The sequence below is a fragment of the Ambystoma mexicanum genome, chromosome 4q (genome assembly GCF_040938575.1).
Source record: "Ambystoma mexicanum isolate Mex_15411 chromosome 4q, UKY_AmexF1_1, whole genome shotgun sequence".
In the NCBI taxonomy this organism is placed as follows: domain Eukaryota; kingdom Metazoa; phylum Chordata; class Amphibia; order Caudata; family Ambystomatidae; genus Ambystoma; species Ambystoma mexicanum.
In genome coordinates, this window is record NC_090928.1 from 1,037,759,533 (window position 1) to 1,037,772,303 (window position 12,771).

Genomic DNA, 12,771 nt, shown 5'->3' on the forward strand with positions numbered 1-12,771 from the left:
GGCAGTGGAGGCACAGAAGGGATACCCAACAAACTGAGGCATGGGCAGGTGAAACATGAGCTGCTGGGCACATCTAGATTCAAATTTAGCAATGAGCAGGTAAAAACGTGCAGCAAACTGGGCACAGCCAGTTAGTTGGAGTCCGGTATGAAGGAAAAAAGGTGGTACAGTGTCAGACGAAGGGAGAAGAGTTGAGAGAAAGTTAGAAGCAGGAAGCGTTCCTTCAGTCAGTGTTTGGGGATCCGAGAAGTTAATAAGTCCAGGGAAATGGAGATGAATGCAGTCAACATGTACACAAGAAGGTGTACGATGAGGGCCCTCAGATTCAGACAGCGGACAGGGAGCAGACAGGGGTCTTACACATGGGCCTTGGAGGCGGGCCGGCATTCACCTGCCGGCTCTCCAGATTGTTCCTCTCCTTTTACATATAAGCCAATCACAGGCGGGCAGGCGAGGAGCAGAAAGGCCATGCCAGCACAACAAAGAAGAGATCTGCCATGTTGGAAGGCCTGATCAGTTAGACAAAGCACAGTAAAGTGCATAACAGCTGCACTAGGAGGCGGACATCGAGGATCATTTCATGGAAGCAATGCTTCTAGATGCAAATGAACATTACATAAACATTAGCATTTTGGTGTACGCGCTCCTGCACAACGTGCAATAGCCCCACAAAGCCCAGGGGGCTTACGTTCTTTTAAGTGTAGCAGGAGAAGTGTTAGGGAGAATTCTCAGAAATGTGCCAATTCCCTTCTACCCTAGAGACCCCCAGCTCTTTTGCTGGACTTTAGGACTTTTAATTTTTATCCTGGAGAGAGTGAGATCTTTTTCCCACTCTCTCATATTTTTCATTGATTTGAACACTTTCTTTTGGTTTTGGGAGTCTGACAAAATCCATAGGCATCATCTTTTTACAATTTGACACACAGCCCCTTCAGTGCAGTGGCACAGGGAAGTCTTTCAGATTTCTAAAGGGTTTAAATACCTTCTCCCTGTGTAAACTACTGTTTCCAAGAGCAGTAAAGAAAAATTGACTTTACTTACATTTGTAACTTTCTAGACCCAGCACACACTAGCTTACAATAGGGTGCTGGAGGGGTTACATAGTATCCCCTTTGTCTAGTTTCTCAAGTAACATTTTTATGTTAACCTTTCTACAATTAATGGCTAGTGGCAGTGGTCTACTTTTTTCTACCATTGAGTGTTTCTACCATGCGATTCAATTGCTACTACATTAAAGCACCCAATGAGTGCCCATTTTGTCAAAATGGCCACTATTTCTTGTTGGAAAGATCATTCTGGAGATTTACTCTGTGCGCCAAACCAGGTTTGGTCCCTTTGTTCGTTTAGTCTTTGGCAGGGTTCAGTGGTGAAGCCCGACTCTGGCTTCAGCGTGCGGCAGGGCAGAAAGCGAAGGAGGTACCTGAAACTCTGGGCTTAACCCCCTTGGTTACAGGAATGCACCCAAAAGGTGGTTGGCTGGCTGCCCTTGGAGTACAGCCACCTTGCTGTGTGAGTGACAGCTAGGCTGTGAATGAAGGTGAGCGACTTGCATAAAAGGCAAGGTCTTTTGCTTGGAATGCAGAGTCGACATCTGGACAAAGGAATCCGAAGAAGAACTTGGAAGAGACCCTTGCTGCAACTCTTGGACCGTTGGTTTGCCCGGTGAAGCCCCGCTGCAGTGCTGAAGCTCCAAATTCACCTAGACTAGAGAAGCCCTGCAAAGGACGACTTCTCCCCTTGGGTTGGTTGGACCAATCAACCCCAAGACTAACTCATCTGGAAATCCTCTCAAAGCTGGCTGTACTTCCATTCCATTGCGGCTGCAGGAACCGAGTGCTAGCGAGAGGAACACCAGAATCGAGTGAATAGTTTTTAAGACGGACCTGAACTCCAGGAAGATCCTCCGGACTCCCTCGAAGCAGGACTAACCAAGCCTGAGCCACTATGCACTTGGTCTCGGGCTACGACTCCTTTAACATTGTGAACCTTTTCATTCATGACATTTCTGAACTACTCCTTCCACAGCAAATGAGGGGTCAGCAAAGAGCCTTTTGCTGAAAACTGTTTTCAGAGCATTTTTTATGAACACTGTGTCCATGTATCTAACCTTTAAATTTTACAGACACTCAATCTCACCAATGGCTTACTTCAGCGGTACACACAATGTTGTATTGTTGCTCATTTAATGTCTTTGGTACAAATTCATTAATTTGACATTAAAAATAATAGTACAAAATTGCCAATCAAATATGCTTGTTTGCTAATCAAGACAATTATAATGCAAACTCTACAAATCAATTTTTGAAAACTAATTTATTCCTTGATATTGGTGCCAAATCATCTTGACCAAGACAATTTATGTTGGTTGTGATACTAAAAGGTGTACCAAATTAAAGGGGATCTTTCTATTAACCAGTTGAAGCTATTAAAGGGATACCAAATTGAGATAGAACCTTCTGTTGACCAGTTATAGCTACTAAAGACATTTGTAGCAAAGATAATCCTGACCAAGATCTTTATTGTTGCCACTGATGAGCTGACGGATTGTTTATAGGAGGAAAGGAACTTTCTATTTTCTGAATTGGAACTCAGTTGACAAATTAAAGTTATACCAAACAGAGTTGGAACTTTATATAGACAAGTTGAAGTGGAAACCAACTGTGGCTGAACATTATTGTAAAATCAGATTTCATAGGATTTCTTTTCATGAACTGTAAAATCAAACCCATATTTGAACTTGGGGAAAGGGAATTCGCCCAAGTTACAAAGGGAGACTGTGGTGACATTTCAAATTCAATCATCATGGTTTGTTGAGAATTGCTATACATTTTTATTTTTTATTTTCTGTATGTACTTACGCGAGGGTAGGGATTGCGAAGCGTTCATCCAAGCTTATCTTCTAATAAAATGGCATGTGTTGAGAAAACTTTACAAAGTTGTCTGCCTCACAGGTCTGACCCTCACACTCACATCCCTAGTCTCAAAGGGGATGGTTCCCCCCTTGGGGAGAAGTGACAAACTCCCTTGAGTCGTCACAGCTAATTCAGTACATCAAAAACAAAACTGCAATTTCCAATGGGACTTTGGAAAGTGTGAACAAAAGGAAGTCCTGACACTAATAATGTGGTAACAAGTATTGGAGGTTAACAAGGTTAGTAAAAAGAAAAAAAACATTTGTGAACACGCAATTTTCTAACACACACACAAACATTAACATACAAAAACACAATAATTGTATGCTAGCAAGTTGCATGCCATATTCAAACTGTGAAAGTACCGAACCTTTGGATGTTTGGCCACTTCCTTCATCTCTTCTTGTGCTTCAGGGATGTTCACCACAATAACATCATCTTGCAGCAGGGCTGTGTACCGAGGCGCCACAGGGTCGATCACCTGAGAGAAGAAACGCAATGTGAATCCATATATTCGATTTGAAAAGGGGGACAAAAGTGTCATAAGTTAAACACAGCCAACTCAAAAGTTCAATGATTAATTATGGAGCACTTTACGTTGCTGCATGTGCCATGTCAAAGGTCTGGCTACACCTCAAAGCTATAACAAACAGAGGCTAAATGTTAGCATTTTAGTGAGCCATCTGACCAAAAAATGTGTCCGCACTGGAAAGAGCGACTCGTCCAATAGCAGGGTGGCTACTAAACAAGCACACCCACTCCAATCAATTCACTTCAATAATATGGACCATTAGATTTTCAGTTAAGGGCCGTTATGCTTAATCTATGTGGAACAAAATGGCTTCTTATTTTTAGTATATGATAGGTAACTGCCATAAAATGTAATATTCAGGCTTACATAAGCAATGAATAACTGCTTAATTATGGCAGGTGTTTCTCTGCTAAATTAACAGGTGGAGTAGGACACGGACGTCCACGTCTCATCGTGATTGAGAAGTTGACGTTCTCTTGAAATTAAGGTAACACGAAGACAGTCCGAGTGATTGGATGCATTGCATGCAGTGAGAAGGAAACCTCTGCCACCTTTTTCTCTATTTTTATATTTATGGGTGGAGCAAAACAAGTGGGATAACAGTACTGAGTGATAAACCCTCATCTTTTGCTCCCCCCATCAAAAATGGTTTTTTTTGTTCTTTATTAGTGTTACAGTTCACAAGAAACTTTTCACTTTTACATACCAATACAGAATCATTATTACATTGCTAAAATATCACATTTCTCAAATATTAAAAATGATTAAAACATTATCAATACAGCGGATTGCCTTTTTAAAATATTTAACTAACGCAGAGTCCCAATGGGTTTTAGCCTTTTTCTTTAGATGGTTCACAAAAATTAAAAATCGCAAGGCCGCAACTCTGTGCATTTCATTTACGAATAAAAATGTATTGCCATATTAAACCTGGAGAAATTAACCTACAATTGTGTGATAAGTATTTAAAATGCAAGTCCCGACGATAAGTTAAGGACTGACACTCAACCAACAAGTGATATTGTCTCAATAGTCTTCTCTTCATAACAGTGGGCATATATGCTTAGGGAGCGTTCGACCATCTCTTTCGCTCCTATAATTTCTTTAGTCGGGAAGAGATTTAGGCACATATGCATACATTTGATATGCCACTTCCGATGCAAGAATTTCTGGATGTAAGATGGCAATGCACCATATGGTCTAGTATCAATTAAAATCCCTGAATACAGATGATAACCTCTTATCTCCTGGATTGTGTATATCCAATCTTTATCCCATAATTTACACCTTGCTTTATCAGGAAACGTTATCAACCTATCCCAACTTGAATAAAAATGTTCCATATAAGCTTTTAACATTTTAAAATCCATTCATTCTGTGGGCCATTAGAACCGTTACTTATTGCTTGTTTCATAAGCCATCAAATCAACCCTTGCTCTGCTAAGCAGACGCTAACAAAAGCTTTAGATTCCTCCAAATTACCCTAAAGGATAGCGAGATTCACCCGGATTTATATTTTATATATTGGAACTTGGAACTCCTTGTGGCAATTTGAAAACATTTCTCCAAAAGAGACCTTTCAGCTTAACCAGTATTTTTCTAAGTCAAATAATGTTTCTGCCCCATAGATGATAACTTTTTATTGTACTATTCAATTACAGGTATTAGAGAAAATCATCTTTATCTCCTGTCAATGTACGAGGTCTGAGCTGCCATGGCAAATATCTTTGCTTTATTTTGCCTCTGCAGTTCAATGTTATTTTTAGACTCAAATAAATGAAAGTCCAAGTAAATTAAGTTATCCACCCTTTCATCCACAGTTCTATTCACATACCAAATGAATTTCCCATAAGGTCCCATAAGGTCTTTTATTACCTACCATTTTCCATAACAAGATCATTCACCTTTGTAGATTTTGCTAGGTCCATCAATTGTCATCGTAATCCTATCGACGTATGATCCATCATATTGTCGGCACATAGGTCATTTACTGGGGATCTATTTACATTTATAGGAAATGCACACATTTTCAAAAGCAGATAAAAAGATGGAATAACAATGGTGCCAAAAGTCAACCCTGCTTCAGTCCTCGTTCTGTTTTAATCAGGGTCGCCAGATGTCCCTGCCCATTTCAACACATTCAACAGATGTGTCTGTGTGTAAACGTATAATAATTTCAAGCAGGTTTGTTAGGCAACCCCATGTTTCTAGCTTCATCCACGGCCTGCTTCTTGAGACACTATCAAAGGAAATGGTGAAGTCAATAAAGGCGATGCAGAACAGCCTTGACCTCCGCACAGCCTCCTTCTTCAAGAGGCTTAGGAGGAAGTAATTGGCTGCGGTCCCCACCCCCTTCCGAAAACTCATCTGATAGATGTCTAGTCTACCACTCTCCTTATCACAAAATTGGAGTTCATGTAACACTAGCCTGCAAACCTTTTGGCGGGAGTGTCCAATAATGATATTGGCCTATAAATTTCTAGGTCCCTTTTTATAACAGAGCTTAACCAGGAGGTTATGATTTTCTTTGATATAGTAATAGGTTAAAATATATGGTCCAGTAACTTAGCCCAAAAATATACATTTCCTTCCATCACCACAGTTGGCAATCCATCGGGCCTGGGGGCTCTTGAGTTCTTACTTCTAGATATCAGGTTCACCAGGTCCCCAATGTCCCAACTCAGATCCCAAGATACAGAGTTACTCAATTTAGAAGGCTGTTTCTGGTTGCTTCCGTATGTACAGATGGTTCTCTCACTTTAAAACTATTTTTCTTCAAAAATTGGATTAGTTTGTGATTTGTGTGATTTGTATCAACAGATTTGATTATTGCCCAAAGGTCTCTGGTGTTTGTTCCGGTTTATGATCATTTGTTCAAATCTAAAAGATTCGAATAGCCAAAGTTTCGAAACAAAAGTTTTGAAACAAAAGTTTTGAAATCAAAAGCTACGACATGCTATGTTTAACATGTAAAGTGCATTTCGTTCGAAACCAATCCATCGACAATAGTCATGGATTGGTTTCAACTGAAATACACTTTTACATGTTAAAAGTAGCATTTCACTGCTTTTTTGTTTGTAACGTTGGAACGTTACATGGAGCTGTCCTGTGCTGAAATTACAGGACTGGACAGCTCCATGTAACGTTTCAAAGTGTTTTGTGTATATTTATACTTTTTTTAAACTTTGAAACGTTACATGGAGCTGTCCAGTCCTGAAATTTCATTACTGGGCAGCTCCATGCAACGTTTTAGTGTATATTGGGGGTTAGGGGTTCCCCCCTCCAGCCACCCCAATGCCACCATCCCACCCCCAACCCTAACCCTAACCCAAGTTTCGAAAGGCAAACTTTCGAATTTGGTTTATCAAATTGTCATTCAAAACATTTGTATTTCGAAAAAAAAGGATTCAAAAGTTTGCCTTTCGAAACTTTTCTATTCGAAAAAATGACTGGACACCGTTTGTTCCATCCAGGGTTATAAGAATTTTCTTAGCATCTGCTAATAGCTGTTGGTACTTATAATGGGTTAACCAATTCCTATAGGCTTTTTTTACATGCGGTTTCATTTTATTGTTTGATCGAGATACACTTTGCAGTGCTTTCCATAGCTCTCTTTTGTTTAGTTTAACTAATCTATCATAAGAATTTTATGTAATACTCTACTGATTTTTGTTATACCTGTTCCAAGCCACTCGGTGCCTCCCCCTCTCCAGAGTTCACAACCAATTCATTATGGTACAGTTTAGATTCACACTCACATTTTTTAATAGTGCATTTCACATGCATTTGATGGATTCCCTCTCATCCACGTAAAACGGGGTATTTCATCCCCTTTGATATTACCATTCAAAATAATCAAAACCCAGGTCTCCATAAATGCGGTCCATGCACGCCCTCTATTCCCGAATTGCCGTTCAGCCACAGATCGGTTTTTCTCACTCAGCCACGTGGTGCACCTTGCATTCAGGTCCTGCACACAAGTCATGATTTTTAATTTGTTTTAGATTGCCAAATAAACAGGATCTTCTCGATTAAATCAAAGAAGTTCCTTGTGAAGTTTTCACAGGATTCCCGTATAGGTTCAACAAAAGAGTTGGGCCCTCCCTGCGTAAATGAGTGGGTCCCATTTCAGCTCCATTGCTTGGATAAATGCATGTGGTTGTGCAAAAGATGGATGCACTTCTATTCAATAAATTATTAATCCCCCACCACGGATCCTGCAGCTAGTCTCCCCATTTCCCCTTTATATGCCTGGGAGAAAAAGGTGAATCCATCTACCGTTTGAGCTGTTTGCAGCCAAGTCTCCTGTAGACAAAAGACATCCACTTAGAATAAATGTACACTTCCTACACAGAAAAGGTGAGTAAAGCTCCCACAGTTCCATGATAATAATGCGATTTCCTTATCTATTAATGGAGGTGGACCTTCATTTTTAGGCCAGACTATGCCTCGTATCCAAAACCGCAGCCAACCGATTCCAGTTTTCCATCTCTTCTATTCAACCCTCCCAGACACCTTATTTGATATCTGCCATGTCACACTAGCGTCTTTGGGGCAGAATCTACACAACACGTTTGGTCAGCTTTTGTCTCAGGGAGCCTGCCAGGGTCTTGCCCCCTTTGGATACTATTCAAATCACGGATGTGAAAACCCAAAGATCTAATACAGTTTGCCGCAGCCAATACTTGATCTTTAACTAAGCTGGCTTTAAAGTGAAGGATGACGGTCCAAACAGTAGTCATTGCAGAATTCTACCCATTCTATATACTGCAATGTTAATTGCAATAGGTTTGGAGGACTTTTTAGAAAGCAGAGAACATTGGCTCGATTTAGAATAACCTCCTCACAATCTACAATTAGTTTTTTCTAGAATCAATCTATCGGTTCCAAGTAGGTAAGGACAACCCGCCCCCTGTCCTCCGACCCCTCCTCTTACTGTTAAGATGCTTCCTGTACATACTGTGTGTCTTCTCTCTTCTAGAGATAAACTCCTTCTCTACGATTCCTATTATGTTTGTATTCATTGACAGAGTATGGAAGTCTTTCTCTCTAGTCAAGTCGATAATACATTCTTCAGTTTTTCCCAAAGGAGGCGTTATATGTAATATCAATGGCTAAGTAGATTGGGTGTCCCCCGCCAATCTCTTTGATATAACATTTGTGATAACCTCCTTCGACAGGGACCCGTCTGTTCCATTTGTTGCTGCGTCTCACCCACCATAGTCAGCATAAATGTCATGTTTTCCTTTCCTGATTCTTGGGTCGGAACATTGGCTGCCCCTAAGAGGTTCCCCAGGAGTTGTACTTCTGTTGAACTTTTTTGTGGCAGCGGTACCAACAGGTTGTGGAGAAAATGTTTTCACTTGTCCGGTGGTGATTCTCCCGTGGCAAGGGGTACCCCTGCCCTCTTTTGAGTGGTAGTCACTACCAGTGAGTCTTGGAAGCCATGCCCTTTGATATATAGAGGGTCCAATGGGGAAGGGCGAAATCATTTTTCGACTCTCGGGTTCACTGCCCATGTTTGAGTAGGTGACACCAACGAGGGAGCTACCCTTCTCTTAACAGAGTTAAGGAGGGGGATGGATCGACTCGCCAGAGGTTTTTCCTTAATGATATCCTCCACAAAATCCTGCTCAGGTACCGCCTCTTGAGTGGCAATTTTAAAGTATTCAGCTGCTTTTTTCAACATGGAGTTCAATGCCATTTGTTCATCTACAGGAGAGGCCTGGCGAGCCGGGGTGGACGGAGGAGAGTCTAGGCACAAAACTTCAGAGTCCTGATCTTGCTGTGTCCATGGGTCCTGACCTTCCTGCTGGGTTTCCTCCCAGTTGTCCGTAGTATCCTGTTGGTCCTCCTCATAGATTTGCAGAAAAGAAGCTTCTTCTTCATTATAGATGTCTCTATATGTGTCCATCTGGACCACGTCTTCCTGTTGGAAAACATGAGACTGATCTTCCTGAATTTGAATGTTAGGGTCTACCCAAGCCCTTTTCGAGGGAGGATGATCAGAAGAACTGATAATCTGCTCCAGCCGATCCATACACCCTTTGAATTTTTTGGTAGTCCATTTAGAGGACCCAAACGGGCCTACGTGAGGAGAAACGACATTCTCCGCACTGCAGCGTCGAAAGGAGTCTCTCAGGGTGTCGGAAAGAGGCTCTCGACTATCCTTGTAAGCCTCATCAGAATCGGGAACCAAATCCGCTTAAAAATCTTTCCGCGGCTTGTCACATAACCTTAGGCGGATCCGGAGTAAGGCCCACTGCCGCTGCAATTGTTCCAATGCTGCTTTCGATAGTCGCCGAATCGTCGACAGACAATGGCTTTGATGATTTATCGGCAGGTGTAATACCTTCTGCGGCGCGAGAGAACCTAGCGGTGGTTTTCCGGGTAGAGGCCTAGCCATAGTTTTCGGGCCTATTGAGGCCTTAGAGACCGTCGAAGCGTCGGGCTCCCGCGATTCGACACGTGTAGGTTTCGGTGTAGCGCCCTTAGCTGATTTAGATTGCCCAGTCGCAAAACGCTGCTGTGGATGCAGGGAAGGCTTTGAATCTGAACGATGCGAGGGAACCGGCGTAGTGGTTGTGTGCTCATTGCAAAACGCTTGTACGCCCCTGTTGCCGGGTGTTGTCCCTGTAACAAGACCAAAGCCAAGCCTTAAAGTGTCGGGGATGGGCGTGGCAGACCTAGAAGCGTCTGCATCGAGGTCTTTAACATCTGAAACTGACATTTGGTCTTCCGAAGTACCCCCGTCACTTTCAGCGGGCGTAGCGGTGGGGGAAGGGGGTTCGATGCGTGACATACCGTACACGGCCCACCACTTTACAAGGCGCTCCTTAAGGGTTTTAGGCCGAAGGAGTTTGCACACCGCTTCTCGTCGTGCTCTAGGGGGGAGACGGGCGTTACACGTCCTGTGTTCGTCCTTCCAAGGATATCTGACCCTACACTTAGGGCAGAATCTAAAAAGGAGTCCTTTCCCTAGCCAAAGGGAAGGATGACCAGACCAACAGGGAAAAAGAGGGGAAAGGAGGAAAGACATACCGACAATATGGCCACCTCGACCCCACTCTCCCTACTGCATAGGTCGGCCAGAGGGCCCGACCACGTGGAAAATCCGGCCGCCGGATCTTAGGCGCCGAAATCCACAGCCGTAGACGAATCGCTGTAGTCTTCGTCGAAGATGTTCTTGGTGGGCAAAGTAACTTAACAGGGAATAAACAGATAATTCGGTAAAGATAAACATTGTCTCTAGTAAGAGCTCAGCTATAGGGCGACCAGTTATCTGGGCGGAAAAAAACAACCTGAGGGAGCTCGGCGCGTGAGGGATTTTGGGTACACAACACGTCACAATAGGGATAGTGTTACAGACACACCTATGCCGACGTTTCCTTTCCGTCCCAGAAAGACAAGATGCAAAACTCTGCGGTTATCACTGGATGTCGGACCATATGCACAGCATGCGATTCTAAGCAGATTAACAAGCATCAGAATTATTATTACCAGCACAGTATCCGTTTGCTTAGTGTAGCCCACCTTTGGCCCTTTTTGCATGTCCAAAATAAACCTTTCAACACACATTAATGTATACGTTTCCTGTTATTGCTGCACATTGTTCAGTTAAAACATCATCCATTTTCTCATGTAGGTTCAACAAAGCTCTAAGTGTTAGTTTCAAAGATTTACCCGTATTTCCCCCATGTATTTTATCAGACCCTTAATTTCTCGGGTGCCTATCGCCACATCTGGGCTATCGCTACCTATCATAGATTCGGGTGAAGGGTCCTTTAGTTTTTAAGCCTAGCTTATTAGCCTATCGTATTAGTCTCATCAGTCTGGTTAACCATGTTCATTCCAGTTTTTTCAAATTGAACCGGATAAGTTTGTGTATCGGCATTTCCCAATTTCCCCAGGCATTTATCCAACACTTCAGGTCTCCCCTGTACAGAAGGCAGATTTTTCCTAGCAGAGAATATAAAGGTCTTCATAGGTGCCAGAGGTAGAGAAGATATAAAAAGGTATTGATATTACTATATGAGTAACAACACTATTTATTGCATTTGTCACACCACCTTCGGCTCCAACTAGAAAAACCCTTCCAGATGCATATGCCAACCTCTTTGATGGGTCTACCTCCACCCTCTCGGGTCTTCCGAAAGCCTCTGTAGGTAGCTTTGATTTATGAGCCCCGACTTTCTCAATTGAGGAAGGGGCTAGCTTTGGATCCTCTAATGTTATTCCCCTCTTTAAACTTACTGAGTGTTCTGCTCCGACACTCTGCAATCTGTACAGTACTCAAGCTCATATGTGGTGGCTTTGAGAGTAGAGCACTGGTTTTACACCCTAAACAGCGTCCACTGCAACAAAAGGCTGAAAGAACAGAATCCAGTTCAGAGAGACTCCAACACTCCAGGTATATAGTATTGGGTTGCCCCCAAGGTGCCCAGTACCAGGGTGCCTCACAGGCATTCAATTCCTGCCCTAGAGTGATTGTCTCACTGTAATTTGGTTTTAGGGAATATGTGGATGGTGGCTGTGCTTACTTTTGGCTCACCAATGGTGCAATCCATTTTAAAGCATTGGTAGCTTAATGCACATTCTTGTGTATTGGGTTATGTGGAGGGCAGAAGGACACGGAAACGCCGACGACATGTTTAAAATGATATTAAAGAATAACAATGAGGCTTAACTTGCCCCATCACTATAGGATATACTGTACCTATATATCCGACATAACTAGAGGGCTTGTCAGTCATCCGTGAATGTCCAAATGAATAAGTCTGCCGTCCAAAAATAGTTTAACTGGCCCTACCACTATTCTAACTAAGCTTAGGTCAGGAGAATGCCTCCTTTCTACTGGGCATACTGCTAGTAACAGGCTTTGGATTTCTTGATAATAGGTAATCTTTAGATAGTCTCTAGTTACATGCCAAACAGTTCTTGCAGTTCTTTCATGGGATGGTTAGCTTTTCTCTCCACCAAGTGAATATCTTTCCTTGACCTTTTATACTGAAACTTACACTTTCTTCTGTAGTTCTGGATTTCGAGACCATTGTGGTTCACCTTACTCCGATATTCTCTGTGTTGTATATTGTTTACTTTGGTGGTATCTCTGAGCTTCAATTTAGAAGACATTATATCTCTTCGGTTCCACTCTTCCAGTTTTGAATAACTTGTCTGCTTTTCCTCTTCACAGGGTATTCATATCTGACTTCTCCTGTTCTTCTCAGGGATTTCTAGGATCTGCTTTCTTGCATTAATATAATTCCTAAAGGTTTCTTTGTACTTCCATTCATAACATTGTCTTTCTCTTATGCTCCCTTTGTTCTG

General features: G+C 42.3%; 1 protein-coding gene across 2 annotated transcripts in view; it reads right to left on the reverse strand.

Annotated features, from left to right (window-relative positions):
* EPRS1 (glutamyl-prolyl-tRNA synthetase 1) overlaps positions 1-12,771 on the reverse strand; it is a 1,308,133-nt gene that overhangs the window by 953,539 nt on the left and 341,823 nt on the right. For both annotated transcript variants that reach the window (XM_069608586.1, XM_069608585.1), the window contains one exon: positions 3,283-3,393. In XM_069608586.1, coding sequence (XP_069464687.1) covers positions 3,283-3,393 — 111 coding nt within the window. The remainder of the gene's footprint in view (positions 1-3,282; positions 3,394-12,771) is intronic.